Source organism: Anomaloglossus baeobatrachus, chromosome 3, assembly GCF_048569485.1.
Source record: "Anomaloglossus baeobatrachus isolate aAnoBae1 chromosome 3, aAnoBae1.hap1, whole genome shotgun sequence".
Taxonomy (NCBI): domain Eukaryota; kingdom Metazoa; phylum Chordata; class Amphibia; order Anura; family Aromobatidae; genus Anomaloglossus; species Anomaloglossus baeobatrachus.
Window position 1 is genome coordinate 417,247,774 of NC_134355.1, and position 24,226 is coordinate 417,271,999.

Consider the following 24,226-nt stretch of genomic DNA (forward strand, 5'->3'; position numbering starts at 1 on the left):
AAATACAGTCTGATTATGCTGAACAGACTCTGATCAGAATTTGATCAGGGTGGTTTCCATTTAGGTTCCAATGTTTTTCACAAATGGATAGAATTGAATAGGCATGCCATCCGATTCTCGGAGGTACCTCGAATTACTGAGAAAAATCAGATGTGCACAGCAAGATAAAATATCATGGATATGAGTGGGATCCATCAAAACCATGGATAGCACTCATCCAATTTAATGGGTCGTGTGCATGATCCCTAAGTGTGGTTATCTGTCACATGGCATTGTTCCCCTCAATCTTTAAAAAAAAAAAAAAAGTGGTAACTGAATTAATGTTTCTTCACTTCTTTACATGATTGATATATTACAGTAAAGGACTGCAAATATTCTCATAATCTGGTTCTTATAAATTTTTTCTCTTTTGTAATTGTTTTGCCATGCAAGAGAAAATATTGCACCATGAGAAGCACACAACAATAAGATGAAAGGAAGCTAAAGCTCATTACTTACCATATTTTTCGGACTATAAGACACACTTTTTTTCCCCCAAATGTTGGGGGAAAGTGGGAGGTGCGTTTTATAGTCTGAATGTAGGGCATGGCTGCGGGGAATGAGGGTGCTGTGGTGGCGCGGGTAATTAAGGGCACAAGCAGGTTGCAGCAGCGCCTACCGTGACCACGTGAGCCCGCTCATTTCATATGCATGCATCCTCCCCCATCATCTCTCAGCGCTGAAGCCGGTGCTGACAGGTGGGCGGGATGATGGGCGGAGAATGTGTGCATAGTAAACAGCCGGCCCGCATGATCACCCCTGGTAACTACAGCCTGGAGTGATCATGTGAGGCTGTATTCACTGCAGTGAATCAGTATACTCATCGGCCACGATCCCTGCAGCATCACTCGTCATCTTGTCTGTGGCGGCCGTGGCTGTGTGTGGAGACTAGCGGTGCCCACAGCGATGATGTCATCGCTGTGTGCACGTGTCCACACACAGCTGCGGCCGGCACAGACAGGAGGACATCGTGATGCTGCAGGGATCGTGGCTGGCTCCATACAGGTCAGCAGCGCTGCTGCTTGCACAGACGGGAGCAGAGAACAGGTGAGTATAAATTTTTTTTTTGTGTGCCACAGGATGCGGCCATATACTAGGATGGGTTATATAGCAGGATGCGGCCATATACCAGATGGGTTATATAGCAGGATGCGACCATATACCAGGATGGGGGTATATTGCAGGATGCGGCCATATGCCAAGATGGGGTATATAGCAGGATAGGAGCACATACCAGGATGAGTGAAATATATATACAAGGCAAGAGGATCATATACAAGGCAGGAGGATCACTACCAGGATGGGGTACCTTAGTAGAGAATTTGGGGACATTACCCCCATAACAATGTCAGCAGCAGATCCTCGCCCCATAACAGTGTGTCATGACCACATTTTTTGCTTAAAATTTTTTTTTCCTATTTTCCTTCTCTAAAACCAGGGTGTGTCTTATGGTCCGGTGCATCTTATAGCCTGAAAAATATGGTATACAGTCCCTAAAAATGTATTTACACCCCGCACCCCTTCACACACCAAGACCTTGCCTTCTTAATAGGCAGGACTGGGACTCATAAAAAAGCTTATTTTAATATTAGGTGGAAAAAAGTATTATATATTTGGATTTGGATTTTCAAACAGAGTACACCCTCCTCATTAGGTCTAAAAGATTCAATTATTTATGCATTTTATGTAGTGAAATCTTGTTAACAATCCACATTATGGTATGAGGATCATCATTAGCTGTGTTTAGTTCTAAAGTTCCAGTGTTTTGGATGACAAATTTAAGCTATAATAATGGATCGCATGCAGTGTTATGTACTGTGTTGGGGGAAAGATTTCATGAAGTCACCTCCAGCATCAGTTAACTTGGCTCACAATGATTCACAAAACTCTCCCTGCTTGTAATTCCGGCAGCATGATTTTGGTGACAGTTTCCCCTTGAGCTTTAGACACCACAATGTCTGTACTGACCGCTATGCTTTCTGATGTATCTGTTCCATTTTTTTTACACATATGAGCCCTCTGATCTGTTAATATGATATGCTTCTATTTCAGCACCTTGTGGATACAATGTATCATCAGAGAACGGGACAATTTATTCACCAGGATTTCCGGATGAATATCCGATTTCAAAGGACTGTGCTTGGCTCATTTCTGTTCTACAGGGTCATGGGGTTTATATTAACTTTACTTTACTTCAGACCGAACCAGTGAATGATTACATTGCAGTATGGTATGTGACCCATCACAAATAAATTGCTTTTAAATTGATTATTTTTTCCTTGACTCTGCAACTATGTAATGGATGTGGGACTGCGACTTGACATTTTTAAGAAGTAAAATAATAACACATAAGGTCAGAACATGAATTCGGAAAACAAATCAATTTTTATAGATACATGCATAGCACACATTAAATAAGTAATCAATCATCAACATTTTGCTTCTCGGGAGCTCTCACATCTTATTAGAAATTCTTTGGAAGAAATAGTTAATACAGTATGAAATGTCTTCCAGTTAGTATGAATGCTACATTTCTCATGTCACCATATTGATTGCTCTAGGAAAAGTTACAACCATTTTACTGATGACTAAAATGAGAAGAATTGTAAAATAACACATCAAAAAGAAACATATGGTGCACAAAGTAAAAGGCAATATGCAGCCATCATTCTTCCCTGGTCATATATATGTAGACCTTCTGATTAGGGAAGAATTATGGCTGTATATTGCCTTCTATTTTGTGCACCATATGTTTATTTTTTATGTGTCATTTTAAAATTCAGCTCATTGTATAGGCTGTATATTGACATCCACTATATAGATATACTATACATTGTCATTCAACTTTAACTATCCGACAGGATGTTTTAAAATGACTACGAATTTCTTACGTTTATGCCTCTGTGTCTCTCTATATAAAGCATTCTTTATTAAAGCAATGCCTTTATAAGTTCTGTTCCTCCTTGGATAGGATAAGAATATTTAGAATGCTATACATTCTCCTTAGCACACATTGTACTTATAGAAGAATAGAAGAGTTAATTTGGAAACTCTGATATGATCTCCTGTGAAGTAAAATACTGGGCTTTCAATTTAAGCATTCACTTCTAAACTATATACTAGACTCAGGTGGTAAAAAAAAGACTTCTGAGAAAGCAATGAAAGGCCATGAGTTAAATGATTTTCAGCAACCCCTTGCTAATCTCTGATGTACTTGAACACACATCACAAAAGAATGAGGCTTCCATAAAAATTCAGACATTGCCGCCTACGAAGACAACATAAAAGGAATTTGTGATGCTGTCAAAGGTCTCCTGGATGACAACATGGAACTTTTTTATATTCCAATCTAGTAACAGTTGATGGCTGAAGGAAATGGAGGCTGAAGAATGCCGTTACAAGATACAATACCCTTTATTATGCTTATTCTTCATATGTGGGCAGCATATTGGGAAGTTGGCAAAAATGACATGATGAAAAGCAACATATTAAAATAGTTTCAGCATATTGTATGTGACCATTGTTACTGTATATACATTACACTTAATAATTTTCTTTTTTTTTTATTAGGGATGGAGTCGACCAAAATTCCCCCCAGTTGGGGGTCTTCAGTGGAAATACAGCTCTTGAAACAGCCTATAGCACATCCAACCAAGTACTAATAAGGTTTCACAGTGACTTTTCCACTGGAGGATTCTTTGTTCTGAATTTTCATGGTCAGTTTACAATAGATAGGTGATGACATTGCATTTTTTTAAAGGGAACCTGTGAGGTCCCTTATGCGTTCTAACTTAGAAGCAGGGTGATGTGTGGCCTAGTGACTCCTTCCTACCCATCCCTGTGTTGTAACATTTTGTAATATGAATGTATAAAAATATGTTTTATTACTTAAATGTTCCCTATGTAAATGATCAGAGGCTCTATCCCCCTGGGCATCACTTCGCCCCGTGGGCGCTTGCATGCTTTCCATGGTATCACGCCCCTGTGTGCGTGATACCATAGATTTACATGAGCAATGTCACCCTCAGCTTCTTGAGATCCTATGAGTGCACGCTTGCCATTTCCACAGCCTTGTTATCTGGGTGCTCGCTTCTTGGCTTCAGACGCTCTCTGTGCATGCTCAAACTCCTGCGGTTCCAACCATGCACAGTGCACTTCTGAAACTGAGAAGCGAGTACCCGGATAACAAGGCTATAAGAATGGTAAGTGCACATGCGCGATATCTTAAGGAGCTGAGGGTGACGTCGCTCATATAAATCCATGATATCATGCCCACAGGGGCATGATACCACGGAAAGCATGCAAATGCCCACAGGGTGATGTGACGCCCAGGGGACTAGAGCCTCTGATTATTTACATATAAGTACATGTAGGTAATAAAACGTATTTTATACATTAATATTAAACAATATTACAACACAGGGATGGGTAGGAAGGGGTTACTAGGCCACACATCACCCTGCTTATAGGTTAGAATGCAAAAGGGACCTGACAGGTTCCTATTAAGGTATAGAAGTGATTTTTTTTTTTAATTTGACTATTTCTTAACCCCTTCACGACCTTGGACGGATCTATCTAGTTTTCAACAGCTGACATGTGTGCCTGCTAGCCGCGGGTGGAATCGCTTCCACCCACGGCCATTAACCCCTTAAATCTTGCTGACAAAGTCTGGCAGCAAGATTTAAATGCACGCGGCCATGTTTTTTACTTACCGCCGCCCCCACCGGAAGTCACGTGTGTTATCACGTGACTATCGGTGGTTGCCATCGTAGCACAGGGTCATGTGATGACGCCTGCTGCTATGATGTTTCACTTTCGTTTTCCCTCGGCCGAGACCAGAGGGAAAACCAAAGTGACTGAATCTGCTGTTTACAGCTGTATTGCTGTGATTAGCAGATAGATAATAGCGATCGGATTGCTGATCGCTATAGCCCCCTAGGGGGACAAGTAAAATAAAAAAAAAGTAAAAAAAAAGTTTTAAAAAATAAAAAAAAAAACAAAAACTAAAAGTTCAAATCACCCCCTTTCCCCCCATTGAAAATTAAAGGGTTAAAAAATAAACAAATATACACATATTTGGTATCGCCGCGTTCAGAAAGTCCCGATCTATCAAAATATAAAATCAATTAATCTGATTGGTAAACGGCGTAGTGGCAAAAAAATTCCAAACGCCAAAATTACGTTTTTTGGTCACCGCAAGTTTTACGCAAAATGCAATAACAGGTGATCAAAACAAAGCATCTGCGCAAAAATGGTACCATTATAAATGACAGCTTGAGACGCAAAAAATAAGCCATCACTGAGCCATAGATCCCAAAAAATAAGAACGCTACGTGTTTCGGAATATGGCGCAAAACGTGAGCCACTTTTATTGGACAAACTTGTGAATTTTTTATAACCCCTTAGATACAAGTAAACCTATACATGTTTGATGTCTACAAACTTGAACTGACCTGAGGCATCACATAGATACATCAGTTTTATCATATAGTGAACACAGTGAATAAAACATCCCAAAAACTATTGTGCGATCATACTTTTTTTGCAGTTTTTCCACACTTGGAATTTTTTTGCTGTTTTCCAGTACAATATATGGTAAAACCTATGATTTTATTTAAAAGGACAACTCGTCCCGCAAAAAACAAGCCCTCATATGGCAAGATTGATGGAATAATAAAAAAGTTACGGCTCTCGGAAGAAAAAGAGCAAAAAACAAAACCGCAAAAACGGAAAGTGCCCGGGGGCTGAAGGGGTTAAAAACGTTTGTACAGGTGTAAACCAGTATAAGTGTAATTTTTCAACGTGCATGTAGATTATGAGAGATGCTCAGCAGTATCAAAAGAGCAGATGGAATGGTTGGCCGTGGGTAAATAAACTCATTTTTCAATATTCTCTCTTAGTATGAAAATATTCAGCAATTTTGAGAATATTCAGCAATTTTGAGAATATTCAGAACAATTTACCATAAATGCAACATATTAACATGCCTACATTTTAATGCAATTGCAAATTAACACCTGTTTTTTTTCATTGCAGCTTATGCATTAAAAAAATGTCCGCCACCAGCAATTGTGTTAGAAGCTGATATCATCTCAGATGATGATGATTTCGAAATAGGTATTGTATCTTACTTTATGTAACAACTATTTGCTAATTTAATTATTTAACTTCATCTAGTTAATAAACTTGTATGCACAAAATGCTTAAATCATTACATACTTGAGATCGGTAGATACTGAACTACTAGAGCATGATGATTGGCTGCCATTCCCCTTTAAAAATATGGCTACCTAAAAGTTTAACAGATGTGTGTGGGGTCATTAACACCTAATTCTCTGGTCTTGGTACATAACTGCTTATTGGAGTCAGGGAAAAGACCGGCACAAAAGGTAAGAGGCAGAGGCAAGGATTAGCAGGGGGAGAAAGAAAGACATGTTTGGCAGTCTGTACAGTCTGCTGGTGTATGATGCAACAAGGGCAAATGTGGCTGGCAAAAGTATCTGTGCCCTCTGCTGCGTGCGAGGAAGCTATTAATGGTGAAACAGGGGCTTTAATGGGGAATTTTATCTGTAGCAAGGGCAGTCTTTTTTCCCCTTAATTCATTACATTGATTTTCAAAATGAGGACATAATTTTAGACCATAGTCAAAACTGTAGTAGACAGTACAGTTTATGATTCTTATCAAATGGAACAGCTGCAATGCCAATCTGGTTGACAAATACTAATACTTACAATCCAAGGTGAAAAATGTAACAGGTAGTGCTATGAGTATCAATGCCTTGCAATGTTCAATCAAGTGACACAATAGCAATAATGATCTATCTGTTATGTGTGAAACATATTGGACATGGAAGAAAAGGGTAGTTGTAGGGGTTACTTGTCCACTTGCGATTCTGGTCCGGCGGGAAGCAGAGAATGGTTTAAATGCATATGAGTTGATCAAGGCGGTAAAGCTGTTGGCGAAGCTGACACCTCGGAATAGCCTCTATAATATCAGAGGTTATCATATAGAAAGGGAGAATGAGGGAGAACGCTAGAGGAATCAAAGAAGTTGAAATTCATTAAACTTGGCCAAGGGAGTACGAAATACTTTAATGGACCACTGACACCATTTTTAATTTCATTATTGCTTTTGGTAGCAAAAAGTAATGTGTGTGTAGTGTATACAATAATATACTTGTCGCTGCTTTCTACTATTTCCTGCTCTGCTCAAGTCCCTCTCAAATACTATATGGCAGCAGCTCAGGCTGAATGGATTACACAGTGGATATTTAGTTCATGCAGCTAAAGGGGTATTCACATCTCCAAGATCCTATCCCAATTTGTAGTAAGTGTGATGATAATAATATTTTCAAATACCTCCAATTTGAAATGTAATATAGTTCTCATTAACTATGACACTTAAGTCATGTGCAGCAGCTTAGATGTGCATGGTTATGGCCACAAGCAAGTAACTAACTGTCACTATATCAGTAGTCATAACCATGGTTACCTAAGCTGCAATACCCTGCACATGAGGTAAGCAATATAGCTAATCAGGAGAACTATACTACATTTCTAATTGGAGGTGTTTGTTGATAATCTTACTATTACACTAACTACATATTGGAATAGGATCTTGGAGATAGGAATACCCTATCAATGTATGGCTATAAGAGCATCTTCTGAGTCCCATGTACTTACACAGAGAAAGTAACCTCTGTTCTATAGAATGTGCTGTGGGCACTGGTTGGTTAAAATTCTGGACACATAATGCTGGAGAGGATCAGAACAGTACAGGAAATAGCAAAATACTGACACTGGTAAGTATTTGAAGTATTAAATACACATATACCACTGATTGATAATGAAGGGTATTCTCATTACAAATAAGCTGAGCAGCAGCACTCAATGTCAAGCAGCAGTTGCTAAAGCAAACAAGATTTTAGGGTATATAAAAGGAGAGATTAGATCCCGTGATCCCAATGTATTGTTACCCCTCTATAAATCACTTGTAAGGCCACATCTGGAATATGGGATCCAGTTTTGGCCTCCACATTTTAAAAAAGGACATTCAGAAATTAGAGGCAGTTCAAAGACGGCAATTTAACTATTACAAGGAATGAAAGGCATCCCATATGATGAGAGGTTGAAAAAATTGGATTTGTTTAGCTTTGAAAACATACATCTTAGAGGAGATCTCATTTATATGAATAAACACATGTGTGGTCAATATAAAGGACTGGCGCATGACTTATTCCTTCCAAAGACGATACTAAGGACCAGGGGGCACTAACTGCAAGTGGAAGGAAAGTGATTCCGGCAGCTAAATAGGAAAGGGTTCTTTATAGTTAGAGCAGTCAGACTGTGGAATGCCCTACCACAAGAGGTAGTAATGGCAGATACTATAACAACTTTTAAAAAAGGGCTGGATGATTTCCCCAGTACACAAAACATTGTTGGTTATAAATGACTTAGTGAGCAAATGTAGAACTGGTGGAGGAAGGTTGAACTAGATGGACCTAGGTCTTTTTTCAATCTAAGTAACTATGTACAGTCAGGGCCAGAAATATTTGGACAGTGACACAAGTTTTGTTATTTTAGCTGTTTACAAAAACATGTTCAGAAATACAATTATATATATAATATGGGCTGATAGTGCACACTCCCAGCTGCAATATGAGAGTTTTCACATCCAAATCGGAGAAAGGGTTTAGGAATCATAGCTCTGTAATGCATAGCCTCCTCTTTTTCAAGGGACCAAAAGTAATTGGACAAGGGACTCTAAGGGCTGCAATTAATTCTGAAGGTGTCTCCCTCGTTAACCTGTAATCAATGAAGTAGTTAAAAGGTCTGGGGTTGATTACAGGTGTGTGGTTTTGCATTTGGAAGCTGTTGCTGTGACCAGACAACATGCGGTCTAAGGAACTCTCAATTGAGGTGAAGCAGAACATCCTGAGGCTGAAAAAAAAGAAAAAATCCATCAAAGAGATAGCAGACATGCTTGGAGTAGCAAAATCAACAGTCGGGTACATTCTGAGAAAAAAGGAATTGACTGGTGAGCTTGGGAACTCAAAAAGGCCTGGGCGTCCACGGATGACAACAGTGGTGGATGATCGCCGCATACTTTCTTTGGTGAAGAAGAACTCGTTCGCAACATCAACTGAAGTCCAGAACACTCTCAGTGAAGTAGGTGTATCTGTCTCTAAGTCAACAGTAAAGAGAAGACTCCATGAAAGTAAATACAAAGGGTTCACATCTAGATGCAAACCATTCATCAATTCCAAAAATAGACAGGCCAGAGTTAAATTTGCTGAAAAACACCTCATGAAGCCAGCTCAGTTCTGGAAAAGTATTTTATGGACAGATGAGACAAAGATCAACCTGTACCAGAATGATAGGAAGAAAAAAGTTTGGAGAAGAAAGGGAACGGCACATGATCCAAGGCACACCACATCCTCTGTAAAACATGGTGGAGGCAACGTGATGGCATGGGCATGCATGGCTTTCAATGGCACTGGGTCACTTGTGTTTATTGATGACATAACAGCAGACAAGAGTAGCCGGATGAATTCTGAAGTGTACCGGGATATACTTTCAGCCCAGATTCAGCCAAATGCCGCAAAGTTGATCGGACGGCGCTTCATAGTACAGATGGACAATGACCCCAAGCATACAGCCAAAGCTACCCAGGAGTTCATGAGTGCAAAAAAGTGGAACATTCTGCAATGGCCAAGTCAATCACCAGATCTTAACCCAATTGAGCATGCATTTCACTTGCTCAAATCCAGACTTAAGACAGAAAGACCCACAAACAAGCAAGACCTGAAGGTTGTGGCTGTAAAGGCCTGGCAAAGCATTAAGAAGGAGGAAACCCAGCGTTTAGTGATGTCCATGGGTTCCAGACTTAAGGCAGTGATTGCCTCCAAAGGATTCGCAACAAAATATTGAAATTAAAAATATTTTGTTTGGGTTTGGTTTATTTGTCCAATTACTTTCGACCTCCTAAAATGTGGAGTGTTTGTAAAGAAATGTGAACAATTCCTACAATTTCTATCAGATATTTTTGTTCAAACCTTCAAATTAAACGTTACAATCTGCACTTGAATTCTGTTGTAGAGGTTTCATTTCAATTCCAATGTGGTGGCATGCAGAGCCCAACTCGCGAAAATTGAGTCACTGTCCAAAGATTTCTGGACCTAACTGTAATTATTTAAGGGAGCATTAAAAAAGCCTCTGGAGTGGTCCTTTAAAGAGCTTGCACCTTTTAATCGAGCCAATGGCTGATGGTGTGCTCACATTAGCATATATAAAATTGCCTAGATTCTCAGCCAGAAAGGTTAATGAGTGTTATTGGAGTGTCATGCATTTTTTCCTCACCTAGCATCCGTATTTCAGTCAGCCGAAAAATTTCAATTCTGGCTGTTTAATTTTTTTTACCATTACGCTGTTTACTGATTGGATTAATTTATTTTCTCTTTGAATAGATTGGACTTCTTACAAACACAGCAATATCATTATTGTTGTACATAGAAGAAATCACAGTGTCCTATAAACTACGGCCATGGGCTGTATTTTACAGGAGTACTAACATGACAGACACAGAGGTGGTCAGCTGACCCCTGGCTTTCATTACAACTCATCAGTGTCCCGCAATAGCATTGTGGGCACACCCGCCAGTGAGTGTCAAATTTATCGGTAACAGATTGATAGCAGCATTTAATAGGTTAACAGCCTTGGTCAGATCACTGCTCCACCCATGGCTGTTAGAGGCAGATGAAGACTGAATGATTCAGCCTGCATCTGCAGGGAAAGATGTAGTCTTGGTGTTTGAGCCTGCATCAAAAGCAGGGAAATGACTCATGTTGTGCATAGTAGGTGATTGGTTGTTAAGGGGCTAATAGGCAGATTTTTGGGGGATGCTGTATATAAATTTGATGATTTGTGATATTGCTATGACAGTGGCAGACCAGTGGCAGGCCAGTGGATTCTTAGCTTGGAACCTGACCAGAACTTGTGAGACCTTTATACAGTAGCTACTCTTCTAAATTCTACATTTGAAGAATTACTTAGGTTCTAATAGTATTCTGCATGTTTCCTCAGGGTTCAGATTTTATTTGAGTCTGTTTCCCATGTGATCACAATGAGTTGAGACTGAGATGAATGATTTGTGCTAATGAAATTGCTTTTGTCTTCAGTTTTGCTAGATTAATTATAGATTTTAATAAGGACAGAAGTTTAAAATGTAATGGAGGTAAGGAGGCCACTCACGAAGGGTGTATCTTCCTTGAGCTTTAATCCATATGATGAAAAGCATGCGTTAATGAAGGCAACTCCGGTTCAAGTAGAAAGTGACAGACATTTCACACTAGGATGCAATTCATTTGTCCTGAGTCAGGTGAAACACAATTGCAAATGTGTGAGTTGGTTGTTTCCTGGTATGTAAACCAGTGTTGCTTCTCAAGTTTTTCATTAGATAGAATAAATCACTTTGAAGGTGAACTCTTAGTGAGGTCCACCTTTTTTTGGTCCATTGTGGATCATTGCATAACCATATATTTGGCTGCACACCACTATTAGTGAAGTGCCAAATGGAGGGCCCATCATAAAAATTGTGCAGGGTAGTGTTTATGCAATAGGCTAGTTGTGTTGCAACCAACATATTTATTGCCACTTTGGAAGGTCTGTTTATAGCTGAATTTCAAGCTATAGTTTTGCATAAATTGAAAAACGTATTATAAAGAAGTTGGTTCAACATTATAGATTTGCCGATCTCGGTACATTCTGATGTAAATTTGAGGAGGTCTCTAACCTTGCTGAAATAAAAGTGCTATGGAGTGCGCAATCACCTAAATTTTTGACTGTGATTAAACTTGGCAGGTTGTGATGGTTGATGGGCTGGAAGTCTTCAAGATGAAAAATACCTCTCGGTCTTTGAAGATGAGTTGTATCAAGGAGAATCATATTCCTCCACTGCAGTCCTTATTGTAGGACTTGACATTTTATTCAATCAGTTATCCTCTGATCCACTGATTGTGCATTGCCTGTTTTATGCAGGTTGTTTGGATACCAAAAAACAACAAAAAATACATACAATGCATATGTCATGATCCAGGACCGTTATTCCCAGCTCCAGAGTTTTACAGACCCGGCCCGGTCATGTCAGGGGTTAACTCCCATCAGCCTCGTTCTGGTTTCAGGAGACACTATATCTGGTCGCTGCACCAGCATTCCAGTGCTGGTTATAGTTTTGCTCTTTAGCCTGTGACTGGTTCTGGTGAGATTTCCTGTTTGATCTGACTGCTTGTTACCATGCTCTGACCTTTTAACCCTTTAAAACACAAATGTATTAATGACTATTTAAAATCCAAAAACCCTGTGCAATTTATAAAGGAAAAGAAAGGGAGGAAGGTAAGATTCTCACCCTGTCCGATACACCTCCCTCCTGTCCACTACCGCGGGGGTTGGCACCCTAATGTATACGAAAAGGCGCCCTCACTCAGCGGTGGCTGACCCTAAAAAATCCCTAGATATACCCTCAATACAGTCATGAAAAATAGATAGAATAAGGGGGTCACGGGAAGGGCACATTCAAACTTAGTGGACAGAATGACTGGAACAGCTGCACATGACCACCAGGTTCAAACTAGCCTCAAATAACTCTGGTGCACCCTGGAATAATTTAGGTCAGATATAACCAATTAATTAAGATTATAACCTCAGGGACCATAAGTATTCAACTTAATTCATTGTATACAAAAGATACTCAAATGGCAACTTGCTATGCATATTAGATAAAGTGCATAAAAAAGTGCAAAGTGCAATATGATGTGCAAAAATCAAACACAGCCTGGCTCCAAGAGCTATCTGGTACTATTGGTCAAGCAAATCATATGCCCCGGGTAGCCAGTCTGATAATAAAGTGTCAATGCAAATTAAAGTGCAAATGCATAACAAAAGGCAACCAGATGAGGTCACCCAAAGAGGTAGTCAAGCACTTATCGTATTAGGGGTCATGTGCATGTCCCAGATATGCCCCGGAATTGCCTCAGTACTATCTAAATACACGAACCAGGGAACATAGGGACCACAACCGATTCTTGTTGCAATTGCTGGACTTCCTATTACATCATAACCTCTTTAAATTCGACGGTAAGTACTTCCACCAGCTCAGGGGGACAGATATGGGGAGCCCTTGTGCTCCCTCATATGCAAACCTCTTCCTGGGCTGGTGGGAAGAAACCGTTGTCTTTATGGATGGGGACCACTGGTGGCAGCCACATATACTGTTGTGGTCAAGATATATAGATGACATTTTTGTCCTATGGTCGGGGTCCAGCACATCATTCATGAGGTTCGTAGAGTTGCTTAATGTTAATGAATTGAACCTTCACTTTACTTTTGAGGTAGATACGAGGGAGTTGCCATTTTTGGATGTAATCATCAAGAGGGAACCGGATGGCGTCCTCTCCACCAGCACCTACCGTAAACCCACGGCTACTAATAACATTCTGAGGTGGGACAGTCATCATCCATTCCCATTAAGGAATGGTATTCCTAAAGGCCAATATCTTCGGCTGAGACGGAATTGCTCAACCATGGAGCTCTATCAGTCTCAAGCTAAGGACATGACTAGGCGTTTTGCAGATAGGGATTATCCCCCTAAGGTACTATATTGTGCCAGAGACCATGCAGAGAAACAGGATAGGATGGCACTTCTGCATGGCTGTGGCAGGAAGAGGAAAGAGGAGGACATCACCAGGTTGATTGGCACATTCGACTGTCAGAATGAAAGAGTCCGTAGAGTGCTTAATAGACATTGGGACATCCTTACTCTGGACCCTGACTTGAAGCATATGATTTCAGAAAAACCGAGCATCACATACAGGAAGGGTAGATCCCTTAGGGACAGACTGGTCCACAGCTGTTACACCAGACCCAAGCCTCCCGGTACGTGGTTGGACAGGGGTTTATGCGGTTTTTATAGGTGCGGTGACTGTTCATATTGCAATTCAATGAGACCTGCGAAGTACATAAGGAGTGCAAGGAATGGGAAGGAATTCTTCCTAAGGTCCTTTGCAAACTGTAAAACGATGGGAGTGGTTTATGTGGCCACTTGCTCATGTCCCATGGACTATGTAGGTAAGACAAAAAGAGAGCTACGTAGGAGGGTGGGAGAACATCTTGGCGACATACGTAACCAAAGGGATACTTCCTTAGGGAGGCACATGAACTCTCATCATGGGGGTAATATACAAGAAGTAATGTTTCAGGTCCTGGAGGTGGTCAAGAACAATCCTAGAGGTGGCGATCACGATAAGGCCCTTCTAAGAAAAGAATGTGAATGGATTTTTAGGATGGAGTCTGTACACCCTGGAGGTCTGAATGAGCAGATTTCATATGCCTGCTTTCTCTGAAGCCTTGGGTTGATGTTATGGTTCCCTGTGGTCTGTTGGTCTGAATCCCGCAATAGGGAGGTAATAATGTTTTAAACTAAGCTACAATAATATGTGGCATTAACATATAATGGTGTCAGAAGTGAATTGCCCCACCTTCTGCCCTTTCCCCCCCCTCACATTCATATGTGCGCCCAGATCTCCGCCTGTCCTTCTCCCTCTTCTCCTCCCCTCCTCCTTTCATCCCAAAGGAGCTTTATTTCCCTATGGGAATCCTTGTGCTTATCTATACTGATAGTATTTAATCAGTGCACAATAATCATGGTGATTTGAGATTGACCTGCTAATAAACCCTACGAAAAGCCTCTATTATGGGATTGTGTAAGGATTTTATATTCGCTTTATGATGAACATACAATAAAATTACATCCCGGAAAGTTGATCCGGATCATGTTAATCTGCTAGTGCAGTGCAGGATGTGCGCTAGTTTAGAGATGTGACACATCCATCTCTTGCCTTCCCTGATGCTAGAAATAACAGGTGATGTCACAGTGGGAAAATAGCTAGGGGATTCCTCCCTGTCTTACACCACATGCGCCGCCGGTCTCTTTCTATCCAATCGGCCGAGTGTGCCTGAGTGACGCCACTTCTGGTTTTGCCGTGTGACGCCGCTTCCGGTTCCGCCTCATGACGCGGGTTTGGAACGCAAGCGGTGTCCGAACATGGAACGCATCAGGGGGGCGTTCCCCGGCTTCACACGCGATCCTGACACGCAGATCGTGTGAACGTGACCCGGAATGTTAATACTTATATGTTTGCACAGTTATAGCTCCACCGGAGGCCTCAGAGACATAGGACTAAAAAGATTATGTCTGATTGGGGACCCTATCTTGTTATCATATGGAATGAGGGTGTGGATCGACGTAAGGGGGGGCGTGCCTGTGTGTGAGGGGATGGGGCGGATGGATTGGCCGGAGGTGGGGGCGGTCCACTTTAGACAGAAGTTAAAAGGAGACCTTAGTCTATCAGGTCTCCCCCTCTATCCAGACATTATGCTGTCCTGAAAACGATTGGCAAGTTATATATCAAGCCTCCTGATGACCCGTGGCAGGAGAAACGCGTTGAGGCAATTCCGGGGCATATCTGGGACATGCACATGACCCCTAATACGATAAGTGCTTGACTACCTCTTTGGGTGACCTCATCTGGTTGCCTTTTGTTATGCATTTGCACTTTAATTTGCATTGACTACCCGGGGCATATGATTTGCTTGACCAATAGTACCAGATAGCTCTTGGAGCCAGGCTGTGTTTGATTTTTGCACATCATATTGCACTTTGCACTTTTTTATGCACTTTATCTAATATGCATAGCAAGTTGCCATTTGAGTATCTTTTGTATACAATGAATTAAGTTGAATACTTATGGTCCCTGAGGTTATAATCTTAATTAATTGGTTATATCTGACCTAAATTATTCCAGGGTGCACCAGAGTTATTTGAGGCTAGTCTGAACCTGGTGGTCATGTGCAGCTGTTCCAGTCATTCTGTCCACTAAGTTTGAATGTGCCCTTCCCGTGACCCCTTATTCTATCTATTTTTCATGACTGTATTGAGGGTATATCTAGGGATTTTTTAGGGTCAGCCACCGCTGAGTGGGGGAGCCTTTTCGTATACATTAGGGTGCCAACCCCCGCGGTAGGTAGTGGACAGGAGGGAGGTGTATCGGACAGGGTGAGAATCTTACCTTCCTCCCTTTCTTTTCCTTTATAAATTGCACAGGGTTTTTGGATTTTAAATAGTCATTAATAAATTTGTGTTTTAAAGGGTTATATGGTTTGGTATGCAACACCCCCCTTTTATTCATAGAGCATGCTCTGACCTTTACCCTCCCCCATTTGTCCATCTATCGCAGTCCCTGACTTCCCTCTCCTGTCAGTTGTTTACCCATCCTGGTTCATCCTCCTTCCTGTGTTTGTGTGTCCTAACCCTCTGGTCTTGTCTTCTGTTCCCTATGCCATTTGTGTTTCCCTCTGCATACCTGATCTCCCGGCATCCAACCTTGGTTCTGTTTTCTGTCCTAATCTTGATCCTCCCTCTGCAATGACTTGACTTTCTTGGCTAGACCCTGACTGCTTGACTACTCAATTGCCCCCTGGTGGTTCGCCTGTGAACTGCCTGCTGAGGTTACTCTGCTGTACTTCAGTCTCATTACTGTTACAGTGTTGACCATTACTGTTACAGTGTTGACTTTTCTTTACTACTCTGCTGCCACCTAGTGGGGAATACGCTGTACTACGTCTTACCAGCCCTGTGTACAGCGTGACAGCATGAGAGGTATACTGTGGCCATTTCACAGATAAAGCAAAAAAAAAATCAATTTGAGCATAAGCATTTTACCTTACAATAAGTAAATAAGTAAACAATAATAGTACATGTAAATAACATAGGGTACTTAGTTAAAGCACTTGTGATTAAAAAAGCATAACACCCATCCCACCATCAGAAGTTGTACCCAGTTGGGATGGTCTTAGCTTGTCTCTAATATTAAATCCTTACCTTCTGTCAGTAACCTCAATGTGAATAAGGGCAGAGCAGGACAGGGGCTCTGACTGTTAGTTCCAGTCCAAAGATCATGGTGTAGAAGTCACATACCACAGATTCCTATGGAAAGCACATAACAACTTAACACATGCTCAGCACTATCTCTCCTGCCTTTAAGAAACATTACTTTTTCTGGAAATAGATGTTCCTTCATCATGGACTGGAAGTAGATTCTGGGAATAATATGGATCCTTCCTTTCCTTCAACTATACTGAACTGAATTTATATATTATTAACCTTTAAAATTATATAACCTTTTCTTGATTACAAAAAACAATATGTTAAAAAAGATCCAATGTAATTTTCAAAACAAAATAATCATAATATTCATATAGCACCATTAATTCCACAACACTTTGCATACAACTCTGTCCCCATTGGGGCTCACAATCTAAAGTCCCTTTCAGTATGTCTTTGGAGTGTGGGAGGAAACCAGAGTACCTGGAGGAAACCCATGTAAACACGGGGAAAACATAAAAACTCCTTGCAGATGTTGTTCTTGGTGGGATTTGAGCCCAGGACCGCAGCATTGCAAGATTGCAGTGCTAACCACTTAGCCACCATGCCTAATAATCTATTAGCTAATGCCAGGTGCACATAGGACACATTTTATTGCCGAATAAAATACATAAAGTATTGCATTACTGGGCATGGGAATGGGGGGACCCCAGCTAGCCTCCAAGTTTGCAGTCCACAGGAATTTTCATCCACATACTCACTTTGCCCCAAACATTTTAATAGTCTAAAATGAAAGTTCTTGGAGAAAAAGATTTTGGTCTAGAGTTAAATAAAGGGAATCTGTCAGCAGGCTTTTGCTGCCCCATCAGAAAGAAACATGATGTAGGAGCAGAGACTTTGATGCCTGCATTGTGTCACTTCCTTGGCCAACAAATAAAGTTTTCAAGAATTGTTTTCTTTTAGGAATATTGTTAAAGTTTCCTTATGCTCGTAATTGTTGTTAATGGATAATGTTCTGTTATAAGCCTAAAATCAAAGAGAACCTGTTATGGCTGATAAAACTATTATAGCACAGATATGGGGTTACTCCAGGAACTGCTGGCTTTCAGTCACTGCTCACAGTAGCTAAATGTACTGTGAGGAGTGGATTTACGCACACCCCTACATTTTAGCTGACAGCTATCTGAGTGAGTTGTCAGCCAAGTTGATAAGGTATACTAACAGCCTCTGCTCACAGTATAGTTAGTGATGTTTAAAGCTTCACCAACATACATGACTGACTGCCAATAGCTCATGGGAGAAATAAAGTTTATTTACTCCCTGGTGATGCACCATCTATATACCGTATTTTTCAGACCATAAGACGCACTTTTCCCCCCCAAATGTTGGGGGAAAGTGGGGGGTCCATCTAATAGTCAGAATGTAGGGTGCGGGGAATGAGGGTGCTGTGGTGAAGTGGGTCATCAGCGGCACGAGCAGGCTGTAGCAGCCTGCCGGGACCACGTGGGCCCACTCATTACATATGCACGCCCATCCTCCCACCTATAATTTCTCAGCGCTGAAGCCGGCGCTGACAGGTGGGCGGGATGATGGGCGGGGAATGTGCACATAATTAACAGCCGGCCCGTGTGATTACCCCTGGCAACTACAGCATGGGGTGATCATGTGTGGCTGTATTCACTGCTCCCCGTGCATCATTATCAGCGCGGGGCGCAGTGAATAAGTATACTCACCCGTCACCGTTGAATGCAGCATTGCGATGTCCTCCTGTCTGCTGGCCGCTGCTGTGTGTGGAGACTAGCGGGGCGCACAGCGATGACGTCATCAATGTGTGCACCACTAGTCTCCACACACAACAGCGGGCTGGCAGACAGGAGGACATCGTGATGCTGCAGGGAATGGTGACCGGATCCACACAGGTCAGCAGCGCATGAAGGTCATATAGCAGGATGCGGTATATATCAGGATGAGGGCATATACCAGGATGGCAGTATATACCAGGATGGGGGTATATAGCAGGATGAGGGTATATACCAGGATGGCGCTATGTAGCAGGATGTGGGTATATACCAGGATGGTGGTATATAGCAGGATGAGGGCATATATCAGGATGGCAGTATATAGCAGGATGGGGGTATATAGCAGGATGAGGGCATATATCAAGATGGCAGTATATAGCAGGATGGGGGTATATACCAGGATGGCAGTATGTAGCAGGATGGGGGTATATAGCAGGATGGGGGTATATAGCAGGATGAGGGCATATACCAGGATGGCAGTGTATAGCAGGATGAGGGTATATAGCAGGACGAGGGCATATATCAGGATGGCGCTATGTAGCAGGATGGGGGCTATACCAGGATGGCGGTATATAGAAGGATGGGGGTTATACCAGGATGAGGGACATATATATACAAGGATGGGGATTATATATAAGGCAGGAGGATCATTACCAAGATGGAGTACCTTATTAGAGAATTTGGGGACATTACCCCAATAACAGTGTCAGCAGCAGATCCTCGCCCCATAACAGTGTGTTATGACCACATTTTTTGCTTAAAATGTTATTTTCCTATTTTCCTTCTCAACAACCAGGGTGCGTCTTATGGTCCGGTGCGTCTTATAGTACGAAAAATACGGTAGAAACCAGGCCCCTTCATAATGCTATTAACCTGCAACTTAACCATATATCAACATGATAATATGATTATCCAAATTAAGTTCTCTTTAAAGCCACTTTTCAAATAGTTATTCTAATACATTATCTGTGGCATGTGAACAGATATCACTGTGTAGCCTGATCCTGCAGAAATACTCCCATTTTTTATCTAGGAATTAAAGGATAGGTTGAAGGGAGAATTACTGCAGGATCAGACTACACAGATTTGACATTGTTAGGTAATATGGAAACACATGAATCTGCAAAGAAGCTGTAGAAATGCCATTTTAAATATTGTTTAATAAATAGCTTCCTTTCATTATTTATGCACACTGAAATATGGTTGCATTTAAATTTTAAAAATTCCCTAATTATGTTCTAGAAGGTTTTGTTACATTTCAAAATTTAACCCGTTCCATATACAATGAAACTAATTTCAGTTGTTTTACCCTTTTAGGTGACTTTGTAAAATACAAGTGCCATCCAGGGTTTACCTTAGTGGGAAATGATATTTTGACCTGCAAATTAGTTACCCAGCTCCAGTTTGAGGGCTCCTTGCCTATTTGTGAAGGTAAGTATAAAAATTCACAGCACTATAGTTGCAGTAGTATAATTAACTTGTAGAGTTTTTCTGTTTTATGGGAATATTCATGCATGCAATTTGCATTATTACCAACTGCTAAAATTAATTGTTCTCTTGTGGTTTCTTGTGATTGGTAAATGTAATTATTTAAAGCTTTTCTTGAGGATGTTCTTAGTTGATATTACTATTATGTGAAAAGCATTCTTATCTCTTGAACAGTAAGTGGAAACTAAGCTTTTCTGAGCCATTAACCAGCTAAAAGCTATAGTATTCTGCAAGTTAAAAGTGTAAACATTACCCATACCAAATAGTGTATACAGGTTTTTTAAACCTCATTTGTAATATATATATATATATATATATATATATATATATATATATATATATATATATATATATATATATATATAAATATATATATATATATATATATATATATATATATATATATATATATATATATATATATATATAATAGATTAATAGAACAGTAGTGTGAATAAATTAGTTATGGAAGGTATATGTAGTTTCCAACATTTAAAGAAAATCTGTCCTGTCACCAAACACTATAAACTTGCAGATATGAGGATTGTCTGTATGTAATTGCTGTCTAAAGATGCCCGGCCACTGCATTAAAAGCACGCCTACCAGGCAAAAATTAAGTTTGCCTCCCAGCAGCCTCTGGCTTTCAGTCATAGAGGCATGGCTGGAGGGGCGTCATGTACAGTATGCAGCAGCTGTAGTCATTCGCTTGCATATTAACAGTCTGTTCAGCATACCAGTGCAAAGTCATCTGTAAATCAATGTGTAGGGTATGCTTGCTGCAGCTGCTAACTTTGTAACTTTGTAGCTATGACTGAAGTTGCACTGCTATGCTTTTATGACTGAAAGCCTGAGATTGCTGGGAGGAATATTGTTCATTTCCTTCATGTAATTGAGCTTTTATTGTAACAGCCAGGAGCTTTAGAATGCTATTAACCTGCAACCAAACCAATTACTTACAGGTTAATCAGTTGGGGACATGACAGGTTCCCTTTAAAGAAGTTATCCACTTATTTTTTTTGTTGTTGGTCTATCCATAGGATTGATCATCAATGTATGATCAGCCCAGTCCGACACCCCACACCGCCGCCAATCAACTGTTCTTGGCAATGTACAAAGGCAATTTTAAAAATCTCTTGTTTATCCTAATATGTATACTGTATCATCATTCCAATTGGACATGTAATATTTATAGTATAATTTTGTCTTATAGTGTACATTAAGGCTATGTGCCCACGGAACTCAGTAACTGCGGAATTTGCAGCGAAAAACCTGTGGATTTATCTGGATTTTCCATATAAATCTGAAGGTTTCGGCAAGTACAGACACTCCCCATGTTATCTTATGGGACATGGGGAGTGTGTGTCCATACTGCTGTATGTGCGGCTGCAGAACATGCTGCGGATGTCCCACAGCCGCACATAACTGCATTACAATTATTTCTGCTGAAATACCTGCGGATGTCCCGCCTCTCCACTATGGAGATAGAGGCGGGGACTTCCGCAGGTAAGTTGCATGAATGTCCGCAGGTTTACTGCAGCTGGAATCCCGCAGCTATGGATATCTGCAGACTCCGGGGATCAGCTGTGGGAAACCTGCAGCCATACCTGCGGATGTATCTGCAGGTACATAGTGCCGTGGGCACATAGCCTTAAGAGACTGGCCAACAGTTTAATATGGCTGGCCTATACTTATGATAGGTCATCAATGTCTGACCGGCTAGGGTCCGACACCCCGCACCACCCTCGATCAGCTGTTCTTAGTGCTAGCAGCAGCAGGTAGCCAGAAATGCTCAATTCTAGAGCTGCTCCATCTTCTGGTAGCGGATACAGATGGGTACAGCACATCAGCCTCCTATTGTCTTGAATGGGGGTGGATGAGCAGTACCCAGTCGTGACCGCTATGAGTTTATTGGGCAACTCCAGAACTGAGCATTTCTGGCCACCGGCACCAAGAACAGCTAACCAGTGAGTGTGCCAAGTTGCCGTACCCTGGCCGATCAGACATTGATGACCTATCCTAAGGACAAACCATCAATGTTAAAGTAGTGACAGACCTCTTTAATATACAACACAAGACAAAATGTTACTATAAGTACTACAAGTGCAGGTGGGGCAAGGACCATTATATTGTCTCTCTCAGCCAATCTAGGATAACCCTGAGATTTTTAAAATTGCCTTTGTACAGTGTTATTTGTTATTTATTGTAAGAAAGTCAATGCTTCTAATATATTTATTAATAAACTGCTTATTTAAGTGTATACCCTCACATATATATGGTTTCAATGTCTGGATAAGAAAATAAACAATTACTGAGATGTCGTGTAAATTATTACATTTGGGTTTTAGTTATCAAGGAAAAAAAAAATGAAAATATGCATGCACAGGTGAATTACAAGTATGGTATTGAAAACACATGAGGATTGCTGAGGCAGAATGAATATAGCATTTATAAATATTAAAATCTATTTTAGCTTAACAATGGATCCCCCAAGTGTAACCAAAATTAGTCATTCTTACAATACTTGAAGTTAAAGCTGCAGCTGTCAGGTCTCACATACTTGCTGGTTTAATTTTTTCTTTTTTGTCTGTACATTTTATCACGATTCTCAATGAGGTCACTACATAGGGGACAACTGCAATCAGACAAGGCGCTCTTTTTCCATTAGAAAAGTATTGAAACTTTTGTGGAGTAACTTTTTGAAAGTTTGTGCAGCGTTAGAGCCTCTCAACTTACTAACGCCTAATACTGTTCTAGTCGGTAAAAGATTGTCTTTATGTCAATAAGAACATCCAAGCATCACAATATTTTATTGAGAGCAAAATAGAAGAATGTGTTAACAGACAAATGTAGGTAATTGCAATGAAGTGATACACAGGCCAGTAAAAATAAATGCACATACAGAATAATGCATAAAATTATTAATAAAATATAGAAAAGACTATTTAAAAGAAACTGCTTTAAAAAGTGAAATATCCATCTGGTTGAGTACATAGTTTCTGTTGTAAAATTTCATAGTGAGAAATAAAGTTTGCGAAAAATTATCACTATTAGGTATTAAGTCGAGATATTGAATCAGTTTTTAACAGATGAAATTACTTACAAATTTTAAAAAAATGTTGGTTTGTTATTGAATTTGATTTTCATAAATCCCAAAAAATTTCAACTAGTCAGCTACCTACCATTTTAATATTTTAACATTTTGGGGGTTTTTTAGAGTCATGTGCATAGGTTAAAATACAATATACATTAAACATTCACCTGACCTATGCCTGCCCTTGACCGCTCCTTAATCTGACAAACTATCCCAATCCTCACAGCAGGTTTTTGGATTTTCCAGCACTCTCTTTTGGCAAGGAAACCCATGATTGGCCCACACAGTCATATGTAAGCATGATGCATATCATCATGTGAATAACCTGACAAGATGATGTGATGGGGTGATGCATGTCTTTGGACCTTCTAGTACTACCTTCTGGCACTTAGGCCTTTGAGTGGACTCACACAGTCATGGGAGGAGGTGGGGAATGCATGTCATTGATATCAATGAGATGTTTCACTCCTTTTTCCCACGCAATCACATGTTGGGCAAAGCCCATCAATGACATGTGTCCTTGCCCACATGACTGCATGGGTTGCCCTTCCATATGACAGCAAGGGAGCTTATCTGCAGTAACTGGCAGTGGGCACTATCTGTTGAGCGGAAATGTTTAAATATGGTTATCAGAAAAGACACTCTCTCAAGTTACACATGTTTTCACCTTGTCGTGGAACAGATCCTCAGCTAGGGGCTGAGTAAGGGTAAGACATTTTTTAAAAAATGTTACCTTCTTCAATGAATTAATAAAGATTAATAAAGGAGTAATTTCATCACATGATGTTATGGCATATTATTAGGATATACACTTAGATCAGTGGGGGACTCCTTATAACTTCAAAAAGAGTAGCAACAAAAGCTCTCTTGTTA

The 24,226-nt window shown here is 40.6% G+C and overlaps 1 protein-coding gene across 2 annotated transcripts in view; it reads left to right on the forward strand.

Annotated features, from left to right (window-relative positions):
• Positions 1-24,226, forward strand: part of CSMD1 (CUB and Sushi multiple domains 1) — a 2,926,925-nt gene that overhangs the window by 2,555,352 nt on the left and 347,347 nt on the right. For both annotated transcript variants that reach the window (XM_075340315.1, XM_075340314.1), the window contains exons 43-46: positions 2,092-2,269; positions 3,610-3,755; positions 6,076-6,156; positions 20,092-20,205. In XM_075340315.1, coding sequence (XP_075196430.1) covers positions 2,092-2,269; positions 3,610-3,755; positions 6,076-6,156; positions 20,092-20,205 — 519 coding nt within the window. The remainder of the gene's footprint in view (positions 1-2,091; positions 2,270-3,609; positions 3,756-6,075; positions 6,157-20,091; positions 20,206-24,226) is intronic.